Genomic DNA, 24,040 nt, shown 5'->3' on the forward strand with positions numbered 1-24,040 from the left:
TGTTGTGGGTTTGCTACACAATGCTCATGAGAGGCAACAAAACATCATCTGTTTTTTTCACATCGACCTGGCTTGTTTTGGAGTGTTTATATTATACAGTTCTCTGTTTTGCTCCTTCTTTCCCTTTAAACAGGTATTAGCTCTTCAGTACTTGCAGCAGAACAGAAGGGACTGACTACGAAAACCTATTTTATATACCTTATGTATGCTAAAAGATTTGTAAGGAATTTAGAGATAGCTTGCATCAGAATTATAGTAATTGCCTTTGTAAACAGCATATAGAAATATACCAAATTATGTTCACGGAATAGAAGAAAGTCCATTGTAGTCGTGAAAACCTCTGAGGCTACCTGCAGCCAACTGCAAATAAAGTCTAAATACGAGCATGTGAAGGTACACACTGAAAAGCCTGACGGTGGCTAGCCTTAAAAACTGTCGATATGAAAATTCACCCACTGTGCCTCCCCAGCAAGGCAAGTGTACGATTTTCTTTCCTCCTTTTTTCCAATCCCCAACTGTTCCTTGTCAGCACTCTTCCAAGCTTTAGGCTATAGTAGGGGCTGAAAAGGTCGTGTTAATTTTCACCATTGCATGGATATGAGGCGGTCAGTAACTGGAAGAAAAAATACTGTCTTTATTACTTGTGCTGTCAGATTAGATGCAGAAAGTGTCTGATCTTTAAGCTCTTGCATAATACAGTTTATAAATTAGTAGAAATCTGAATAGGTCACTGAGTGTAGTTTTAAAACCTGCTGTCATGTTGGATTTACAGAACTTGAAGACTTCTGGTAATAAACAGGCTTATGATGATTTGATAGCTGCTGTTGTTTTTCTTAAGGAAAACCTTTCCAGAGTTCATACCACCAGTGGAATACATTTTCAAAAGCCTTTTGTCAATATTTAGTCTGTTAATCTTCAGGATAATTTTAAATGCCACCTACCAGTGCAATTTAACTGACTGCGTTTGCTTTTCATTTACAGACATTACGGTAACAAGATAGGTCTCACAGTCAGTATTGTGTTTTCCTCATTATCTCAGCTTTGAGAGGTCTCATGCCTGGAACTTCCTTATTCCATGTGATACTGTGAATTTTTATGCAGATGTTACCGATGTCTTTCTTTGCATACTTTGGTTTCCGAGCAAACAGTGTTTCCCTCACTTCTTAACAAATAAGTGTCCCTTGACATTTAATTTGGCTGATGAGGTGACACAATTTTAGGTGTAAATTAGGCCTCCTATATCAGCCTGCATCCCACCGAGGTATCTTCATGGGAGATCATGTGTAGGCAGTCATATTGGCCTCCCCTCCAGATACAGAAGGTAGTTTCATTTCTGCAGAGGTCCCCTGGAGGAGTCTGAACAATGGGGCGTCCTGAGGGCATGTCTTGAATTAGTGCCTCGTCTGGCAGTGCTGCCTGAACTCCTTCATGGGCAGCACTGCTCACTGGGTTTGCTGTGTGACATCCCATGGCCCGGTGGGACCTTCACCTGGGAGGTGACAGAGTTGAAGTCCGTGGCAGCCCGCGCTTTTGTTCCTGGTGGGGCTGTATGGGGTTAGGAGCCTCTTTCACAGTGTTACATGCAGTTCTAGTTTATTCTACCTGTAGGTTCCTTTATTAAGCTAGGTCCCCAAATCTTTTGGAAATTATATGGTGTGGTCTCTGTTTCATCTCTTGAGAAGTATAATCAGGAAAAATGTTAGGGAATTAATCAGAAGGGAGACTGCAATGCAGTGTATGATGACTGTGAATGTGGTATAGGAGAAAAAAAAGAGAAAATTACTGTCTTCCTACAATTCAAGTTCCTTATCAAGGTGGATTCAGTGCGGACTAATAATGTATTTCTGGGAAAACGCTATTGGGGGAAAAACAGAACAAGGAAACAAATATCATCTGAACGGTGAGGGAGAACAGAAGAAAAAAAAAACGCACTATAAAAATAGATTTTATCATATTCCAAATGAAACATTTCAATTTACCATTTCTAAATCCCATTTCAAGACCAAATTCAGGAAAAGGTAGAACAAAACATTTATCTACTGTTTGAATAAAATGGTATTTCAACCCCTTGTGACATTCTTTCCTGTTTTTTCATTTGACCAACCAAAATGAGTTTTCCTCTAGTTTTATGGCTGTGATTTACTAGTTGAGCTGAGAAAATAATTGTTTTTCACATTCTTCCTCTCACTGTGTTCCAGGCATAGGACTGGATGCAGAGTATGGGAAAGTGAATGGTTTGGGAAGGAAAATAAGAAAGTTTTATCCTCAAATGAAGTATAATTTATTTTGTGTGATTGACTAGGGATATAACTGTTTTGCTCTTACGAGTTTTCATCTGGATTATGGGTGAGACTTAAATAATAGGTTACTAAGCTTTGGGATGTAATAGCTTGTCTAAAATTAGGATTGGATTATTAAGATTAATGCAATCTTTGTAGCTTTTGTTATTATTTAGAATGCATGACATGCTCTTTAGTGCTAGAATTGATATTTTCATATCCATTTCCAAGAATAAGAAATGTTAAAAGATAATTCAAGCATCTGTTAAAATCCATCAGAACAGCTCCATAAAGCAAAGGATAAAACTTTTAAATTAAAATTGTACTCTGCGGGAAGTTTTCTGTCTTGACTATTACGTGTGCTCCGTTAAAACGTACATGAATTGCAGCTGGTTGGTTGTTCACGTTCATCTCGCTGCACACCCTAAGGACTGTGTGACGCATTTTATTTACCCTGATCATCAGCATCCCTTTTGCACAAGCTTGTTTTCTGACAGTTCCAAAAGGAATTATAATTGTTTACCCTTAAGCATGACAGTAATATGGTATGATTGAAAGCTAAAATGTCTCACTTGCTCAGTGAATGATTTGTATTTGGTAAAAGGACATTTTTTTTCCTTTGGTGTTATTTTTTAGCTTTTGTGAATTTCTTAAGCCCTAGACAGAGCTTTGAACCTTATTGATCATGTCACCAGCATTCACTGAAGAAAAATACCAGGTACTGACATCAGTTACAATTATGTAGTTTACGGTGGTGCAAGGGACATTATTTTTACAGTTAGAGAGTTTCATCTGATAATACAGTTTTTGTGTGTGTACATAACATGAGGTGCTGGGTTTGTGTGTTTCATAACCTTGTAGCTTCTGAAAACCAAACTCTGTGTGTGGGAATTGTTTAGAGTTTTCCTGTGTATTTCAAATCTGACACCTCAAGAATCCTTAGTTAACAGCCTTGTCTCCATCCCTACAATAAAGCAGCTTTCTAGCTTGAGTTCAGCTGAGTAGTGTAATTTCAAACGAGTTTTAAAAAAACCTTTATGGGAAATCACACAACTAAGTACAATATTGATTTATTAGAACCCTCAAAGTCATGCTTTGGGGAAGATGAAGAAGGGAACTCTCTTAGCACAACTTGTGATAAAATAAAGGCAGTGTAATCCAGTCAAGAAAGCAAGGTCTTGTAGCCTTAAGAACAAAGGCATGTCCTACTGCCTCAGGTTGCTTGTGTGCATGTGAAGCACAAGGCAGCAGACACACAATACCACATTGTCCATCTGTACCTGACTGAATATGCCATCGCTGTCTTTCAGAAATATCGACAGTATATGTCTGGACTTCTCACTCCTCCTTATGGTGTTATGGAAACTGGCTCCAACAATGACAGTAAGTACAAGAAAATTACATCAGACATTAGAAAAAAGAGAGGAAAGGGGAAGATAAAAGTCCTCTGATTTTGGATGTTGGAATTTAAATGTTAAATTCAATTCAGTATTATGACTGTATTAATACTACATATGTTAGAAAATACTTTGGAACTTGCCTAACTGTATGCGGTGTGCACGGAGCTGTACACAAATCTGCACTGTGAGCCAGGCCTGTTGGCTAAAGCATACTGTAGGATTTCATGTAACATTTAACTGCTTAGAGGTGTTATATGAAGTCTATGAAACAAGGCCGTGAGTCCTGCTAGTAAAATAAATACAACAAACTGGCTTATATTTTTAGTTCGGATGGGTTTCACAACTTTCTTGGGAACCTAGGTGAGTGCTTGGGCAGACAGCCTGCAGTAAACACGCTGCTGCCTGACCTTAGTTACATAGTCACTTAAGTCTGGGTATGCCTCTGCCTCACGAGAACCTGTCCAACTGTGGGATAGTGCTGTAGGCACGAATCCAAGGGCAGCCTTTGGCCCTTATCACTTCTGTAAATCAAGGTGCTTTTATTTAGTTGCCAGAGGATTATTTAGATGCCAGCCAGCACAGTATCTGATGGCTAGCAATTGCATCTGTCAATTTTGTCCCATGTGTTATATGTTCAATATGTTGTATATGTGAAACAACAAGCACTGGCATAGCGTAGCATAGCAATGCTAGTTAGTGCAAACTCAGTGTCACAAGATGAAAAAATATAAAATTCCTGTATAATACTCCAAATATTAAATTGTGAGGAAGTACTGTGTTTGGAAAACTGTTCGTAGTATTTACGCAAGTTAGCTTTTTGGGTTTTTTGTGTTCACAAGGTGAAAGTTTTGTCGGAATAAATCTGTTTTGCACTTAAAAAATCATAGATTAATGTGTATGTTATCAAAGTATTGAACCCTCCAATTCCATATTCTATTGATAAATATCTCCATTGTTACTTAAAGAATATACAGTATTTGTACATTTTCTGTATTCTTTTTTTAGGAATGCCAGATAAGGACAGTATGTCAAGCAGTGCTCTTTGCCAAATTTCTAAGAATTGTAACAAGGTAAACCACATATAGTTTTGCTTTTGTTTTTTGATGGGGATGGGGGATTTTGCAATGAAAAATGCAAAAGTAGAGCATTAAATTGAAAGGAGTGAGGTACAACTGCAAAGCATGTGGTTGATGTATTTGAGTACAGTATACAGATTTAAGAATGCTTTAGTCCCTATCATATAACTGGAGAAAGCAACTGGTTCAGAATCAGCATTGTTAGAAAGTGTACTGCTGCCATAGTTTGTGTTATAGTCTGGTGGTCCTGTCTTTGTCAGAAAGGTGCTGAGGGTAAGGAAGAAAAGCAGCACTGTGACAAGACCAGTCCATAGACAATGGTCGTAAAATTCATAATTAAATCCTGGTTTAAGGCTTAACTGAGTCCTTACGGCTGCATAGACATTGTTCTGGCCCTTTTCTCGGGGTGAATATTCTCCTGTGTTCAGAGAGCAACTTTACATCCCAGTTCCCCTTTGCAAAATAGTTCTGTGCCTTCAATCTCACTGGATGAGGACCCACATGAAAGAACACATGAATATTTGTACCCTGTGCTGGGCTTAAAGTAACTATAATAGTGGGAAGAAATAGTATCGGGCATTGCTGTGCAGATTAATAACTTCTAGATTTTTTTTTTATGGCAGGAGTAGAAAAGTTACAGTGATAAACAGATGCTTGGATGCCTTCTTTCTGGAGTTTAATTGGATGCATTTGTGTGATGTCTTTAAAAGGTTAAAGGTATTTTTGTTACACAAAAAACATCTCTTGACAGCAGATAAAGACAATGAATATTTTAGCGTGTTTCCTTAATGCAAAAATAACTACTTCCGTCTCTCCCTGTCTGTCTGTCCTGCTTCCTCAAGGGTATTGACCTTTCTTAATTGTCACATTCAGCCTTTCTTGAATGTACAAATGTATCGGGAGGCAGTTCCTTTTTCTAGAGTCTTACTAACTAACGCTGTACTACTTCCTGACACAGTCTTATCCTGTATGAAAATATGTATTTTTCCATGCACTGAGTAATAATTCGTAGGTATCTAGATAGCACTTTTCATTCTGTAAGCATTTTACAGTCATTTAATGTGTTAAGTTTCAGTGCTTCTCCTCCAAGATGTTGGCATTTCAGTGCTACGCTTGGAGTCAAGCCAGATCGGGGGTCTTCCTTGACCTCACAATGAAAGCACCAGGGGTAGAATCCACACTAGAAGATGTATTTTCTGAAGGAGGTAGAGCTAACAATGTAAAAACATCTGCCTTTCCTGTCAGGTGGTATCGCACCAGTAACGGATAGTGAAGCTCTGCTAAGGGTGGTATACGCTTTCAGACAGAGGGTATGTCAGAATGCGGGCAAAGTTCATCCATTAACAGTGCTGGGGGTAGCTGGGCTTTTTTGGCGTAACAGGACTCTTACCGCGCAAAGCAGCGTTCACCTGGGTAGGAGACAGAACTTGGCTGGGGCAGGCTCAAACCGTTCAATGACTCCTACAGGGATAAGGTCCTTTGCGAACCATGCTAACTTCCTTTCCAAGACACACGTAAACCAGCCATCCCACGCTGTCCACATCTCTGTGAAGAGAGGCTGAGAGTAAATATGTGACAGATGCTTGTCACCTTATTTGATTGCGGAGGAGCTCAGACAGCCCCGTGACAAATGCGGTAGAAGAACCTACACAGCACAGAAATGGTTCATGAATTCTAGTTCTGTGTTTTTGCCGTATGGCCACAGTTCTCTTCAAATATGTTAAGTGAAAGGTAAGTGAAGCATAGGTAAATACTGGAGTATTTTGTTTACTGCATGCAGACTTCATCCCTGTAATTTTAAACTGTGTGACTGTTACAGTGCTTACACAACACATAAGTCTTCATGCCCTGCAGTCAGTTTTGAATGATCAGGGAGATACTGGGATTGCAGGGTCAAATTACCAGAATTGTTGCCGGCTACTTGAAGTACAAAATAACAGAGTACTAGAAAACAGCCCTGTGTTTGTAGATTTTATATATTTTACTTATTTTAGGGTGATATGTGATTGTCAAAATGGCTACTGCATCAGGGAAGGGCATTCATCTGGGGAAAGGGAAGTGTTTGCAGGACGTCTTTAGACTACTTTATATCTTTAGATTGCCAGAATGAAGCCCATGGGACTGGCAGGAAATACAGCTCAGAGCGGCCTGCAGGGTACTCTGTAATGTCCAGGAAAAGACTGAGTGAGGAACTTTCTGAAATTCAGGGAAAGTTCCTCAGAATCTTTCACAGGGTAAGAAAATATTACACTCTTAGACAAAAGGAGATAACGTAATGTCTTCAGTAGTTCTGGTCGTAGTGATGCATCTATTTCAGGGGGCATGCTGGGGTATGTTTTAATTTTCCAGGGAAGTTCATAACTAAAAATAATTTGCTTCAAATGAAATTTAATATATTCTACTCTTGAAATATGAAATGCATGTTTTTCTCTTTTAGCTGCGCGTAGTCTTTTATAAGAACTGTAAAAGATTATTTTCCATATTTGCTAATTATTTGAGTTTCATCTTCCTAGCTTTTTTTTTTCCCTCCTGTCACATCTATTAGTTTTTGATGAGTAACATAAGATTTTTCTTTTAATACATGCCTTGAAATTTTCTCACCATATGGGGATGTTTGGTTTTCCTGGTTCATTAAAATCTATTAAAAAATTCTGTTTGGAGAAGGCAGCAAAGAGGTTGGTTGGTTTTTGGGTTTTTTTTTTGTTTTGTTTTGTTTTTTACCAAACACAAATCCATTTGCATTTAGGGTTACATTAGTGCACATTATTTAATGCAATATAGGAGTTAAATTGAGCATAAAATACTGAGACAGAATATGCTACTGTCCTCAGTTATATTTTGGGGAATGGAAACAAAGTCAATTTAAAGCTGTCTTACATAAGGAAAAATAACACAGATCCTGTCTTTTTAACTAGTCAGTCTAATGTCTGTATACAGGTCTCTCTAGCTCTAGTTTTTGAAAATTCTCATGGGGTAGAGTTGGATATAGCTTGATCTGTGAGATGAATATAAAAGCCAAAATGACAAAATCAATAATAATTTCAAATACATTTTTGGAAAAGATACAGAAGAGTACTTAGAATGCAGGGGAGGTCGGGTTCCAGCGTGCAGGCAGAATAGGCAGTGGCTCTGTTTCCATGTATTACCAGCAGAGCTGGCAGCAGGGTTGCATGGTGCTTCCCACTGCAAGATCCTGTTCTTACAATTTGGCCATTTTTTCACTGTTTACGCTGAATTTGCCATGCTGAGAGTATGCTTCTGGCTGATTTTTAAATTGAAATGGATCAAACCTCTCTGACATTGAGGTTGGGGGCAAATACATAGCACGTATTAAATAGCTTTTCCCAGTGATACGCTAGCAATCCTATCCTTTGGACTAGGATCTCGACATTTGGGGCTTGTTCTGGCAGTAAGGAGTGCCATTTGTGAGCCCCTACAAAATAAACCATATTGTTAAGCCTTGAAAAATCTCATTTGAAACTGGCTCACTAGAGGCTCATTACAGTTTAACTGCAAGTTGTGCACACAGGCTGCGTGCGATGCGTGTGCAGAATTCCCACGCTGTTCGTCGTTGGTCCTGGGCTGCTTGGGCATTAAAATAACGGTGTGGGTTTTCTCACAATCACTCATTCTAGTTGCTACAGCAACATTTTGATAATATTGTAAAGCCAGACACTAACTGGAAACCACAGTTGTCTCCCCTGTGCTTTTACACCCTCTACTGGTGCCCAAATAGGAAATGAATAAAGAAATAGCCTGTTCTTCTCTGTAGATGTGAGATGTAGGATAATTTTAAAGAAGAGGCATTGCAGAAATGAGTTATAGAGGCACAGGAATGAATGTGGGTAAGAACAGAGGACAGACCCATCAAGAGCATGAGTCTCCACTCTCCTATGGGGTGTGGTGCTGAATGCTTTTGTCTGCTATCAGTAAATGGCTTAAACTCCTTTGCAAACTGTGGATGTCGTGCCTGCGGGAGCCTAGGAATGATCCACAGAAAAAATAGAAATCTGTGATTAATAACAATTACTCTGTTTATCCAAGTAGTTGATAGTTAAAAAAGTCCTAACTGCTAATGATCCAAGCTGAAGTTTTATATTGTTTTCCATAACGGAATCTCCATATCGCAGTTTGATAAAAGAACCCCCACATCCGCAAGAAACTACACCAAAAAAAAATTCTGCTTGAAAGGAAGGCTGAAAACTTAAGTGATCAAAAGCAGTGAATTTCAGGAATGGAGGTTGACTGAGCCATGTTAATGAAGTCCTCTTACCCATGTTTGCTGTGGTACGGGTGTTCATTATGGTACAGACTTGGATTACCTGCTCGCAGAGATCTTTCCTGTGACACACTCAATTAAAACCACATCTCACCTCCAAAACCACGCTAGCTTTCTTTTTGTACAACTTAAGCTCCATGACTGTTTCAAACCTACATAAACTTGTGCCTTCTTCACTGAAATACATCCTGAAAGGCAGAAAGTGCTGCTTCATCTCCTTTGTACTGAGGAAACCATTCTGAACACAAAAGATATAAGCAGTTTAAGTTGTGTAGGTTCCTACAGTCACTCTTGCTATTGGGTGAAGACTATATTTTTTTTTCCAAAATCTCTCTGTCATGCTTTATTTCCATTATATTCCCAATATTGTATTTAAGTTTCTATTGCGTTAGAGAGTTGCAGGAGCTCCCCCTAGTGCACGAAGTAATATTGGAAAAACACATGGGTCGAGTTTGTGAAGCTCACAGGCTGAAACGTCCTCTTTATGTGTCTCTTTTATTGACTCCAAATCCTGTAGACTGACAGCTGTTGGGAGTCACTTATTTGAAGACATTCTGTATAGCAAAATCCTACAGGATGTGCTGAAATACTCCTCTAAAAGTCACCTTTTCATCCGTCTTCGTCCCTGGTTAATTTGATGTGATAAAATGTAGATTCCTTTACTGAATTTTCAGTAAGTCTTAGGTGCTGTGCTGATTTTTATGCGTTTAAATAATTGGAGTAGTTGTGAAAGCAAGATTTTGTATTTTATCAACTTTAAATGCATTGCATAAAATTATATTGAAAAGATCTTTCAGTTGACAGAGAAGGACATAATCTAAGTGGTAATCCTCAGAATATTGCAATTTTCAACTTTTCCAGGCAAATGAATATTCACTTATTTCAATTTTCAAGCACTTAAATATAGCTCTGGGCATTTGAAAGTATACTGTTTGTAAAGATGACATTACAACTCACTAGATGCAGCCTTGAAGACTCCATACAAGGCACCAATAATAATCATGTTCATTCACTGTATTAGCTGATCTAGCAATAAACACAATAATTTTACTTCTGATTTCCCTATATTTCAATTACTTCTCCCAAATGACTGAGGAGAAGGCTTGTCTTTTAACGTGTTCAAGTAGGTTGTCGAATGTGGAATTTGTTAAAGCATTAGCAGAATGTTAAGGGAAATGTTTCACATGCTCATGAAATTGTGAGCCTACAGGAAAGAATAAAAAGAGGGCGAGAGCAGGAGAGCAGGCAGTGTTCTAGCAAGATTACAGATGCAATGACAAGGTGTTTGTTGGGAAGTGGAAACCTCCCCAACATTCACATGAAAACTGTGTTGAAACTGATTTTTGATGTGGATGGTTTATATAACTGCCCAGTGATATGTGCTCACTAATTCCTATCCTCTCCTGGGCTCTGTGCCAGCGTCAGTTCTCTCACACAATGTCAGCATAGGGTTAAAAAAAAGTAATTCCTGTTTATCTTCTGGTTTTGACATGGTTGCATAAAAGCACCATGTGCGAATATTTCTAAATAACATCTTCATGCAGTCCTAAATGTAGCAATTAATTTTAGGGGCTGCTCTGATACTTTGGCCCTACTTTCACATATATGAAAGTGGCTCAGAGGTCTGTTCAAGTTCTTCACTTTGCTCGAAGTGGAAGTGCTCAGGGTTCAATCGTTATCGCAGCCTGTAACAATTTGGCTAGTGCAGCGGCTGTGCATATAGTCCCTGGCAATGAGTCACATGGTGACGGCATACGGCAGGAGCAATAACAAAGACAGGAGTGTGAGATGAGTAGCAGTCTGTGAAAAATACATATTTCATACGTTAGCGGTGATCATCATGAAAAATGTGAAGATCTTACTATATGTCATCAGAGCTCTTTAATGTAAACAGCATTGTTAGTAGGTCTGCTGGCTTACATACGTAGGCTTTGCATAAACTGCATTGTTGCAGAATACCAGGGAAGGTTTTGGTACCTCACCATCTCCAGCTCCAGCCATATGGAATGATGCATAGCTGTAGGCTTCTCTTCCAAATGCCACTGTGAATAGCGGTGCCTCAACGAAAAGTATGCACCACCCCATCTTTGTTATCCAGTTCAGCTACCTGATAATCTATGAATTATCTATGACCCGTGATTTCATTGTGTACCTTGAATTCTGGAGACCCCAATGGCCGTTTCTATTGGAAAGAGTTTCTTCTGGTGCATCTGATCATATAACTGAGCTTCAGTTTGACCAATACAGAACTAGCCACCTAGGCCCAGTTTGGGACCTGCAGATGCAATTAGTGATTCTCATTAGTGATTCTCTGTGACTATACAAGAGTAAGTAGCATTGTGGAGAAAAAGAACGAAATCCTTGGTCCAGGGTGCTATATTTTTACCAGGAGGAGGCCTCTGCTACAAAGAGCTTGCAGTCACAAAAGTGACTGTCAGACAGAAAGATGCTGGTTTACTTGAACATTGTAAGGCATGGACTTCACATGTGTTCATACGTTTCAAATGAGTTTTCTTACAGGATCTGATGGTGTTCAGTCCTTGGTGTGATCAGCCTAAGAGGCACTGGGAGTGGAATGAAAATAGATTCAGAAATCAATAGACAAATTAAAAACTAAGGGATATCTATTTCTTTGTTCATCTTGTAATTTGGAGGGGAACTAACTCACTCGGCCTTCAGAGTAGCAGAATAAGCAAGTACTTACCTCATCCCTGAGTAACCTTCTCCCCACAAAAAAGGCTATGGAGGTGTTTGGGGTAGCATGGAAAAAGCAATTTGGCCGAAGAGATGTTTTTCCTTTCCGATTCTTCTTGCCTTGCTGAATGAGTGTTGCTGTCATAGTTTGGATAAATAAAATAAATAATGGAGAAATAACAGAAATTCCTAGGAAATGCTAAATTTTTTGTAAAATACTCAATATTGTGAAGTAGGTATGGGACCTTTCAGTGGGAACATCACTCTCAGTTCCAGTTTTCTGGGGAAATAGCATATTGCTTTACCTGCCAGTGCTGGCAAGGGCAGTCTGATAATATATACTGTGGAGTCACATTTGATGACTCTTGCTCCTTGGCTGTGTCTTCTGTGCGATTCTGTCCCAGCCCATAAAAACCATGCACATATGCTCCATTTATCTCTTGCAGCTGAAAGGCAGAAAGAGTGGGTAATTATTCTGAGAAAAAAAGATAGTCCTTTTCAAGGTTCATGTCTTCAGACAAGTCAAGCGTATACAAGTAACACATTTGGCACTTATATTTGAAACAGCAAAATGAATTTTTTTGAATCTTGTAATTATTTTCTCAAGTTTGGCAGAAAAATTGGATCAGGGATCTTAAAATCAGATTCCTTCTAGTCACTCATATCATCTCTCACAGAGCATTTTGACTGCCTGTCCTACAATGAATGCTGGAAATTGGTATTCCACAAAGTCAATTATAGTTCTGAGTCAGTAAGAAGTAATCAATGTGTCTGATCTGATCATTTGGCAGCATCACTTTTTGTCTGTGTACAGATGACAAAAATCTGAGAGGTTAATAAATAGTGGGGAAAAGCTGTCCAGTGATTTTGTTCTTCTTTTTGCGTTACCTGGTCAAGAACCAGGAGCCCCATGTGCTGGCTCCATGCAAACGGCATTGCCACCAGAACAAGTGTTGGGTTTGTAGTGCTCATTTAGAGCCATTCCGAGCTAGAATTGCGGAGGCAAAAATGCCAGCTACCTGCAACAGAGCCAAAAATGTAATTGGATTGTTATCTCCAGTGATGGTTAAGGAGGAAGTGCTGTTCAGGTATTTAAAGATTTATGATTTATGACTTTTCATTATTTATTATTCTTGTACATTCCCTTCTGGAAGAAAGCTTGGCACAAGATTGCGAACATGTTTGATCTCTGTGTGCTTTATCATCGGTGATGCAGCTGTCCTAAAATTAAAGATAGCAGTTAGTGAGGAAATACGAATGCACATAGCTGAGTTGACTAGTAGAGAAATGAAAAGAATACATAATTTAGGTTCCAAAATAAAAATTAAACCAAAAAGATCTTACTTCCAACACCAGTTATTCCACTGCTTCTAATTAAGGTTACTCAGCCACACTTGTTTTCATCTTAGGTAATGAAATTATATAAACAATTTCTATAATAACCTTAAATGTGAAGTGGATGGAGAAGGAGCCAGTAGCTTAACAGGGGAGAATGATGATTAAGTCTTTGTAAGCCTCCCACTACTGCTTTGTCCATCCTCACTCCGTAAAGTAGCTGACTTCAAATGAGGAGCTAAAGAAACGTAGGCTCTTGTGCCACTCTTCTCCCATAGCCTTTTGCACAGCGGCTCAGATGGCTACTTCTCACCGGAACCCTTCTGAGCCAGCCCTCCACAGCCACCTGAGGGCCAGCAGCGACGCCAGGCGCAGAGGTCGGAGGAAGTGGTGTTGCCATAGCATCAGCTCCCAGAGCAAAGCACATTTGGGCCAAGGGGGAACCGCAGGGCCATGGCTGCCCTTCCACAGCAGCTTCCATTGACCTGCATAGGGACTGCAGGACACCTGTCCTCCACGTGTATCCCTCCCAATGTCCCTTCTCTCTACATCCAGCTAAGTCTTCCTTCTCCTCTAGCACACTCCTGCTTGCTGGCTGGTAAGGGAGCAGAACTGTCAGGAACACATAAACCTTTTTTCTGAGCTTAATTTTCGGTTATTTTGGATGAAATCTAGCTTCCCAGCCAGGGCCAGCACAAGCACCAGGTTGTGGGGTTCAAGAAGGGGATGACCACAGCAGTCCTGTTTGAGATTGCCATGAACTCTCTGCAGCCTTAGATGTCTAACCTCCACACAAAGCACTGCCAGGTCTGTCAGCTACAGACAGACTCCCACCTGCTCCAAACCTGGCTTTTCTGCCAGCGAATGTCAGCTGTAGGAGAAGCAGAGGGACAACTGGCAGGGGTTCATTTTGTCAGGCCACCGTGCAACTCCCTTGCAATTCAGTGCTAAATCACAAATGAGTCTGTGTGGTTTCAGCCTCCTGTGTTTAAACACAGATTTCTATGATGTATTCCTGTTACTGCTGTAATACACATACAGATCCAGGCAAATATTTGTTCCTCTCTCCTTCCCTCTCTTGAGCTGTCTTAATTGTGTTCGGAGCCAGTCTAGATTAGGGATTTTCAGTTTGTCTGCAGGCTGCTGCACTCCGGCAGCTCTTTCAAATGAGTCTGGGAAATAAAGCTAAGAAAAGCATATTGTCACTATCTGCATAAGGTACCTCATCGTGACTGGCAGAAGTATAGGGGTTCACAAGATAAAGGAGCCGAACACCCACCCACCTCTTCTGTTTCCCCTGATTCAGTTCACATTCTGCTGAGCGTCGGTGTTAGCTGCTGCAGATTCCTGGGGGGTGCTGGAAAAGCCCATGTCGACAAAACTGTAATAGTAAGGTTTCTGGCATTCCTTATACTGTAAATGTATAGCCACTGCCATATAGCAGTCCTGGGCCTGTGTAATAGAATGGCTGTTTCATCCTCCTGGTATACTGGTCCAAACTGGGAGAAGGAGGAGGGAGAAAAAAAACAGGAGTTTGCCTTGCTAGGGGTCCTGAATGCTACTTGGTCTGTTTGGTTTTTTCAGTGTTCTTGAAACGCTGTCTTCTGTGTTTTGTCTTGCTTTTCTGCTATGAGGTTTGGGGTAGAGAACCTGGACTGCTGCTTGGAAAGTGCTGTGTGACCAGGCACAGGGGAGTCTGCAATAGTATTGGACTTTACTGTACCAGAAATTCCTCTGGGGAGGATGCATTTTCCTTTCCCCAAGACAGTCTCCTAGACCAACTGTCATGGAGAAGCTGGATACTCCTGTTATTGTGGAAACAGTGGGGTTTTTTTAACACAAGTTACCTGGGAATACTCTGTGTACATTCAGTATTTCCAGGCAAGCTGGTTCGTATTACAGTAATCAAACTTCTCGGGGAACAGCAAACACACTGTGATTTGCTTAACATAGTCCTTATCCTTTATACGGCCCACAAAGAGACAGTAAGGAGTCAGTTAGGCAAAAGAGGGTTTTGAGATTATGTTTAAAAAGGAGATAAGTGGTTGAGAGAAGGTAGGGACAGAATTTCAGCTGGACGAAGCAACATTTTTAGTGATGATGTGAAAATTAAGGCCAACATTAGAGAGAAATAGGAGAAAGGGGATAAATTACAAAATACATACAATAGGTCCCTTTCCATTTCACAGGGACAGGGCTGGTTCTGTGATATCCCTAAAAGCCAGACATCACAGAATTTACACAGCTTGGGCTACATGCTGTGAGAGGTAAAAAGAGGTCATCTCTTTCAGAAACATACTATGGTGAATTGGGAGGTAGAGAGATGTGGTTTTTTAGGGAAAATGTCAGGTAGAGTAATTTCACCTCTCCATATCAGCCTTGGGTTAATTATTGCAGTGTTCCATGTACATTTGCAGAGCTGATTTTTTCTCAGTTGCAATAAGATTCATTTAACAACAGAAGCAGCTCAGAGTTTCGAAACGTCTGCCCCTCGCTAGTTATCAGAGAAGATGAGCTGAAATTCAAAACAATAAGAACAAATGTGAACAGGCCTGGTTTAAATGGTATCAAGTTAGGCAGCTGCAAGCTCTGCAGGAAGTTAGGAGGAGGGAAGAAGCAAATTTACAAATATGAAATATTTACTATTTTCCAATGCTAATTATGTTTTGTTCAGGTTGGCAGGAATTAATAGTATTATTAATTTGTGGTTTTCTTGGGGAGTTCACACAGATGCACATTAACTCAATGTTTATATTTTATTTAATGATTATTCCCATTGCATTATGGAATTAATGTGAAAAACGCGGCATATTTGATCTATGTTGTTTAGATCTAATAATTTGATTCCAAATGCCTTTGTATATTTTTAATTGATACAATTACTGCCAGTAAAGTATCGGAAGAACACTGAATTAAGTCATTAACTAATACAGCAGTTATGAGTTTCATTTCATGCTAGTTAACTGTATGAGACCACAATTGGATTTTACTGTAAAGCCCTTACCCTTCATAGCCAATATTTCCCCACTTAATTTATGCTGTTGGACTTTGCCTGTTACTGAATCAGAGGATGATATGCCCTCCTAGCAGGAGGTCATGATGTTGATGGGCTGTCCTCAGAAGATGCATGTTGTCCCATGTGACCAAGTCCCCTCTGTTCTTATAGAATTGTAAAATATCTTGAGCTGGAAGGGACCCACAAGGATCATCGAGTCCAGTTCCCTGCTTCTTGCAGGACTGCCTAAAACTAGGCTATATGACTGTTGTGGTTTAAGCCCAGCTGGCAACTAAGCATCACACAGCCGCTCGCTTACTCCTTCCTGCAGTGGGATGGGAAGGAAAGTGGGATGACATAAGGAAAGGCTCATAGGTTGAGACAAGGACAGGGAGGGATCACTCACCAGTTGTGGTCACAGGCAAAACAGACTCAACTTGGGGAAAAAAGATCAATTTAATTAGTTACCAATCAAATCAGAGTAGGATAATAAGAGATAAAGCCAAATCTTAAAAATCTTTTCCCTGTACCCCTCCCTTCTTCCTGGGCTCAGTTTTGCTCTCAATTTCTCTACCTCCTCCCCTGTCACCAGCACAGGGGGGTGGGAAATAGGGGTTGTGGTCAGTCCCTCATACATTGTCTCTGCCACTCTGTCCTCCTCAGAGGAGGACTCCTCACACCCTGCCCCTGCTTCAGCATGGGGTCCCTCCCATGGGAGACAGTCCTCCATGAGCTTCTCCAACATGAGTCCTACCCTGAGGCTGCAGTTTTCTCCTCTAACTGCTCCAGCATGGGTCCCTTCCATGGGGTACTGTCCTTCAGGAGCAGCTTGCTCCAGCCTGGGTCCCCCACAGGGTCATGGCCTCCTTTGAGTGCAGCTGCCTGCTCTGTTGTGGGGTCCTCCCTAGGCTGCAGGGGGGTCTCTGCTCCCCCGTGACCCTCCATGGCTGCAGGGGCACAGCCCGCCCTCTCACCACCAACTACAGGGGAACATCTGTGTGCTCCGGGCACCTCCTCCCCACCTTTCCTCAATGACCTGGATGTCTGCCTTGTTTCCCTCACATCCCACTCCTCTCTCCCCCCTTTGCTTTCCCCCCTTAAATCTGTTAATCCTGGCGGCGCTTATTGGCCAATTTATAACAGCTTTGCACAGGAGCCATCCCTGTGGCCCCTCCTCACTATCAGAGCCCCACCACACAAACCTGGCAGAGTGGCTAAGAGCATTGTCCAGACACTCCTTCAATTCTGGGAGGCTTGGTGCTGTGACCACTTCCCTGGGGAGTCTGTTCCGGTGACCAGCCTGCCTCTCAGTGCAGAACTCGAATATTCAATCAGAACTTCCCCAGACACAACTTCATGCCATTTCCTCATGTCCTGTTGCTGATCAAAAGAGAGGAGATCAGAACCTCCCTTGAGAAAGTTGTAGGCCGCGATGAGGTCACCCCGTGTTTTGGCTAGGTCTCTCTGGTCACAAAGGTGCATTGCTGTTAGCAGAGCCGTGACGTGCTATCGCATCCCACTCAGCGACAGGAGCTGTCTCTTGCGTCAGAAGCACTGGGAAGAAGGGCGCTACTCTAATGAGACTACAATCCAGTTCTGAAACTAAACCACCCAATAGATGAGCTGCACAGTCTGAAAGACTTGGCTGAGACAGGGTGGGTAGCACGTTCAGAACATCAGCACCCTCCACTTTGACAAGCTTTTTGTAGACATCACGGGGAATAGAACTTTTAAGGAAGATAAGAAGGTTGTTTTGTGGATATTTGCCAAGAGCAGAATGCTTGTCTTTTCCACTGACGCACAAATATGTAAATTAAACTGGAGTGCTTGAATGTTTTTTATGTTTATGACAGAAAACGTAAAGCTGTTGAAGTAAGGAAATACTCGGCTGAAAGAAGAATGTTTGTGCTTTTTTAAAAATACGTTCTGGTCTAGCCATCAGTGTGGGACTTCTTTCCTCTGTTGACTTCCATACACTATAGAAACAACTATTTACCTTTTTTAGGAAACATGTTCTGTGTAGATGGAAAACATCTCTATAGTTCATTAAAAATCTCCTTCTGTGAAGTAGGGTAACAGAAGGTGTTGCACTGGCTATTGTTAGATTACATTCCTTTTCAGTTTCATTTTTAACAAAAATTTATTTCTGAAAGGGCTGACGGGAAGAAGAATGAGGAGTAGATAGGGCAGCTGGAATCTGAGACAAGTGTGCTGCACTCCTTCAATCGTTTCTCGTTTCATGTACGTTCACATGGTTCACTGTCCTGAACTTGGAGAAGAAGGAACCTGGAATCACCACAAGAGACACAAAATGGGTTTAAATTAACTTCTCGTGCCCTCTTGCCAGAGGCTTTACCTTGTTGCTGACCTCCCCAGGGAATTCAGGAGGTAACCTTCAATGCCCTCTAGCCCTGTCTCACTTTGATGACTTTTCCTTTCTGTGTTAAGAATCCTTACAAAATGCTCAGGATGAATTTGTAGGCACTAGACTTCCAGGATTTCAGTGGCAGCACTCAGCAGTGTTTTCAGTTGCTCATTCTTGTCACTTGTCAGATGTGGGTAGGTACTGTCGTCCCCATTTTACAGACGGAGAAGCTGAAACACTCAGAGGTGGAATGACTAGCTGGGGTCACACAATACATAAACCGCCATCACCCAGGAGACTGTGGTGCTCTTGCCTCACGTGGGTGGCATTTTCACTACACTGAAGTCAAGAGTTTTACCATTAATTTTAACATGTTCACAATTTTACCCCCTAATTCACATTCCATCCAGTTTTTGGCACCTTTATATTTGACAGGAAACCACTTCAGCTAAAATGTCACTACGTAGTCCTCAGAGGGCAGTTCTGGCACCTGGGTGTGTGATCGAAATGCAGGAGAGCCCATGTTTGTCTAGAGGCATGCCTCCTGGGAGACTTGGAGGTGGGAGATGTGTGCAGAAGTTATAAAGATACCTGGAAACGAGTGAAATAAATCCCTGAGAAGCTCATTAATCTTTAACTTCCCTTCAGTTTGCCTTTTGACTAGTTGCTGTGTACCTATGGCATGGGTGAGAGGCAAGTCTTAAAAACCAGTAACCTTGCAGCCTAGTACTTACTGTACTTTTTCATATTCATCATTAGAGTTTGCTTCTCAATAAGTAAATAATTTCAGGTAAACATACTATTAAAGCCATGGATATTAAGGAACCAGTAATTCTCATGAAAGCAATGAAAAAAATCCTTTATACATGTGTAAATTAAAAATGGCAGCAGCAGAGAAACCTTTGACAACGCTGGCTTGAGATTCCTTATGACAACTGTAGTCACACCTCTATCAGAATATTGGGAATGCTCACAGCAGAGTTAGCATTTTCTGACATTTTATTCAATGCATGCAGTGCAGTTATAGCAGCTGTTTCATTGTAGCAGGGAAGTAGAAAAATGACAGGAAAATAAGACATCATTAGCCATGTTCTGGGGGTTTTTGTGCACTGGTCATAGTCTGTTTCAATATTCTTTTTCCCTTTGACATTCACAGTGAAGTATTATTTTTGGTAATGGCTGAATCATTTCGTGTTAAAAGGATGGACATTTACAGTTTGTCAAAGAAACACTGTAGAAGTGTTAATAATGCAATTTCAATTTAACTTTCTAAAATAAATTGGCTACACTGATTGTATTTGGGAATTTAAAGGGACACATTTTCCTGTTTATGCTATTAATACATGTAGATTACTAAAGACAAGCAACTTTAGAATGTATTTTAAAATACGGCTTAGTCTTCACTTTGTATTGCGTTTAAAGATTTTAAAAGTCATCATTACTCTGAATATTTTGATAACAGCCCATTTGCTGACAGTATTCAAAGCGTTTTACAAAGGTAAAAATTATTAGTATTTCTCTCTCCAGAAAGGGGGAAATGAAACACAGTGTGATTACGTGATTGGTGCAAGGTCATGCAGTCAGAAAGAATAAAACCAAGCTGTCTTAACCACTGGTCCTGACAATTTCAACTAGTCCGCTTTGCTTGGCTCAGGTAGTCTGTGGTTAGTTAAATGTGTGGGGATTTAGATTACAGGTGCTGTAGTTTTACGAAACTCAGAAGATTTTTAAAATGTGATTGAAGTTCCCTAATTTTGCAGATGTTCTTGTGACTCTGCGTTCCTCCGTCCATATATTGCCCTGCTTCCCACTTCTGCTGTTTGTGGATGTTTCTTAAGAAACTGTATGGTTTTCTTTTGTGATTACGGGTGGTTTGAAGATGCTTTGGGCTACAGGTCCTTTTAATACTTGCATTGTTAGGTAAACATAGGTGAAGAGCAGAAACGAGTACTTTGCCCTTTGTTAATTGCAAAGTGTTGCTAAGTCACGTACAGAGCTGGCATGAGTCAGTCACTGTCAGTTTGGGACTTTTCCCACTAGGAGACGTGACAGGCACTTCGCTCCTTGGCTGGCAGTGCTGCCTTGTGGGGAGTGCTAGGGAGCAACAGGCTGGTTCTCTCAGCTGCTACATACATCTGTGGGAGTTAGCGAAGAGGTGACCGAAATGCTTCCCGCAGGGTAGTGATGATCACGTTTCTGTTTCCACTTTTCTTGTCTTCTGGAGGAGCATGGTGAGGCCTCTGCATGTCTAACTGGGCTGTGGTCCAGGTTATACAGAGCTTAGTCCTGGTAACATGTCCCAGCTGTCAGAAGTCCCTGTGGCAGGGAGCGTGTGCCAAGGTTTCTTACGGACTGTGCCCCCTGGGGGGTGCTGGTTAGAGGTCATGACGTAGATTGTTTTCTGATGACAAGTGTTGGTTAGTCTATCAGCATGTTCTCCGTAGGGCTACTCCAGAGATCCAGCAAAGGCTAACACAGCACAGAAACTCCTGCAATACTGGTTACGTTTTCCTTCAAATTTTGACAAAAATGGTTTTCAAAGGAGCTTTTTCTGTCAGGATCTTTGGCCAGCTGCTTCTCTGATGTTTTTCAACAAGCTACATTCAGTAAGTGTATTGTTTTACCAGCAGCATCCAGGCAGAGATTGGGGCAGTCTGCAAGGACACCCTCTTTCTCTGCAGATGGAAATAGCATCAAGGGACTTTAGTAAACTCTATCCAAGATTGCTTTCCCCTTGGAAATGCGCTCCCAGAGCTATGGTACTGTATGCTCAGCTTTATGCCTGCTATATGGCTATTCTGTAGCACTGGAAACACTGCTTTGTGTTGGAAAAAGTCATCTCTACAACGGCTCCTCGTCTTTGTAATGCTTATCTGTGCCTTTGGTCTGAAGTAGCTAAGATAGATGACATATTACCAAAAAAGGCAACTTCTTGGAAATAGATGTATGGATTTGAGAATGAATGATAAGAATAGAAGGGGGAGGTGTTGTGTGGGAGGGCTGTGGGGACTTTTGCTAATTGTCAGCTGTAACTTACCGACTCGCTGTATACTTTCACCAACATTGTGGGAATGGTTTTTGGTATGTTTTATTTCCTCCCACGTGAACCAGGTAGGGCGCTGATAGCCTTTCAGGACATGTATACAAGGATATTCAAGCACGTCAGTCACAAATGGCTGTCTTCAGAAGTCATTTGGAACCTGTAAGAGCTAAAGATGCTCTGCTTCCTAAAATACACTTAGGAGAATCAAATGCTATGGGCCTGACTCAAACCCCATTGAGTCAATTAGGGACTTTCCAGTGATTTCAGTGGGATTTGGATTTGGCCCTAAAGCACCAATAGGAGTAAATAACAAGGATATAAACCAAACAGACCTCTTAGTGATGTGGCTGTTGTTGCTGCCACCTTTCGACTTGTGTGGCTTTTGTCCTTTGTTTCTTCTGGATCCCCTGCCATCCAGCAGGAAAACAGATGTCACTTGCAATTCTTTTCAGTGCCCCGGTTGGAAATAAAGGGATCAACAGAACTGCACAGGTTTATCTCATCACCCTGGTAACCTCACATGCCATGCTTAACTCCAATAAATACAGAAACTTGTTCTCTGTTCAGAGATGGGCTACACTGAGGTCATGGGAAAAACAGGATTCATTGGCTTTTGTTCTATTTCATCTCAGTTCTTTGCAATACACATTTCCTATGTTGACACTGGAGAGCAGTAAGTTAGGTCCCCTCCGTCATTTGATTCTACAGATCCAAACTGCTGTAGATCTTCAGCATTCATTCATACGTAAAGTCTCAGAAGAAGTCTTGGATTTTATTTAGCAGATTCAGATGACTTGACAAATACAAACCTCATATTAGATCTCTGTTATTGTTATTCATTAGATTATTTATTTGTTTGCATATGGCTTGCTTGGTGATGTAAGAAGCACAGAAATAAAGGCAGCCCTTGCCCTGTACTTGGTAATCTAAGGCCTATTTCTCCAGAGATTAAATGTGTGCATAGAATTATACACATGAATAGTTGTATTTAAACTTACGGTATTGCTTTCATGCATAAATATTTGAATCTTCAAAGGAATGGAGGCTAAAATTGTTTCTTTCTCTGCTTTAAATAGGGAGTTTTGTGATTGGCTTCATGAAGAGTTTGTTTGAATGACCCAAATGTGAATCCATATATGTACAGATACGGAGTTTGTCAAGGTTAATGCTTAAAAGCATTTTATCACAGTTTCTCATGATCATCTTCTGCTTGTCCCTACCAATGCCTGCAGCTTTTCCTTCTCTACCCTCCAGACCCATAGGCACCTTCTCCCCCTACATTGAGGGATCAGCAGATCATAGCAAACTGTTTGTGTATGCACTAGCTGGATATGGGGACGAGGTAGCTAAAGCTCAAGATGGTACTGCTGTGTTGCTTTATCTCATGCTGAAGGAAAGCTAGAGCAGGTACACTTGATGCTACTGTGGCCAGGAGACAGGCAATAATTTATAAAGTATCCTAATTGGCTTGCATATTTGAGCTCTTCATCTGATAACTTTTCCCTTATTCAGAAGTCATGAAAAATGTGATTGTCAAGTAGCTGCAGTCATACACCTCCACGCACCATGTATGTACTTCAGTCACGTTGTGGCAGAACTCATTTTAGACATGTAAAGGTGTCCTTGAAAATTGCCCGGTGCCACAGAGTGAGGCTAAAAGGTACTTCAGGAAAGCATCTGGTCTATCCCTGAGCCACACGCACAGTTCACTATAGCTGTGTCACTCCTGACAGAACCTTACATATACCCTCCTAAGCCTCCAAAAATGGAGGAACCACACCTCCCTGGCAATCTGTGCCAGTATTCACTGTCCACATTGTTAGGAAAGCTTCACTGATGTCTAACCTGAATCTTTCTTACAGCAATTTAAACCCTTTATTTCCTGATCTCTGCACGATGGACTAGGTCACTTCTTTCTTCTTTTCAAAGGCCTTTTAAATCTGAAGACTTTTTTTATCACACTTCTGCTAAGACTTGCCTTTTCCTTAGCTGAAAAACTTTGATTATTTATGTTGCGCTTTCTGATTATTCCTGTTGCTCTCCTCTAAATTCTGTCTGGTTGGTTTAGGTGCTTTTGAAGTGAGGTGGGCAAATGAGACACAGTGCTTTAGCTTCGGTCTTACCTAGGCTGACTAAAGCAGAACTGTGTTATGTATCTAATCTGTTACTACATACTAGCACACTATTTGTTGCTTTCACACAAGTGTGGCATTGCTTACTCAGTTCTGTTTAATGTCTATTATAAAGCTTTTTTCTTTTTGTGTGGGACTGTGCTAAGACAGGTGTTGCCTACCCTGTCTTTACACAGCTGATTCTGCCTGCTTCAGAAAGGTAGTCGGCACTCTCTCTGTTGCATAACAACTTCAGAATTTTTTCAGACCAGTGTCAAACCTTTATGAAATTGTAAACTTATTCTCCAACGTGTACATAGTTCCTCCCATCCTGAAGTCTCTTGCAAAATCAATCAGTGTACGTATTACTTCATCCCTTGTTAATATTTAATATTATCAGATGTGATATATTGAGAACGCTGCTCAGAACGGACCTCTGGTATGACTTTGCCTCACTGTTAAT

The 24,040-nt window shown here is 41.0% G+C and overlaps 1 protein-coding gene across 1 annotated transcript in view; it reads left to right on the forward strand.

Annotated features, from left to right (window-relative positions):
- The window catches only part of LOC104508750 (rap guanine nucleotide exchange factor 4-like), a gene marked incomplete at its 5' end in the record, with an annotated part of 89,863 nt that overhangs the window by 58,465 nt on the left and 7,358 nt on the right, over window positions 1–24,040 (forward strand). The window contains 3 exons of the mRNA XM_010150474.1: window positions 3,590–3,662; window positions 4,685–4,702; window positions 5,846–5,847. Of these exons, the coding sequence (XP_010148776.1) occupies window positions 3,590–3,662; window positions 4,685–4,702; window positions 5,846–5,847 (93 nt within the window). The remainder of the gene's footprint in view (window positions 1–3,589; window positions 3,663–4,684; window positions 4,703–5,845; window positions 5,848–24,040) is intronic.

The sequence above is a fragment of the Eurypyga helias genome, unplaced genomic scaffold (genome assembly GCF_000690775.1).
Source record: "Eurypyga helias isolate BGI_N326 unplaced genomic scaffold, ASM69077v1 scaffold4974, whole genome shotgun sequence".
Lineage (NCBI taxonomy): Eukaryota > Metazoa > Chordata > Aves > Eurypygiformes > Eurypygidae > Eurypyga > Eurypyga helias.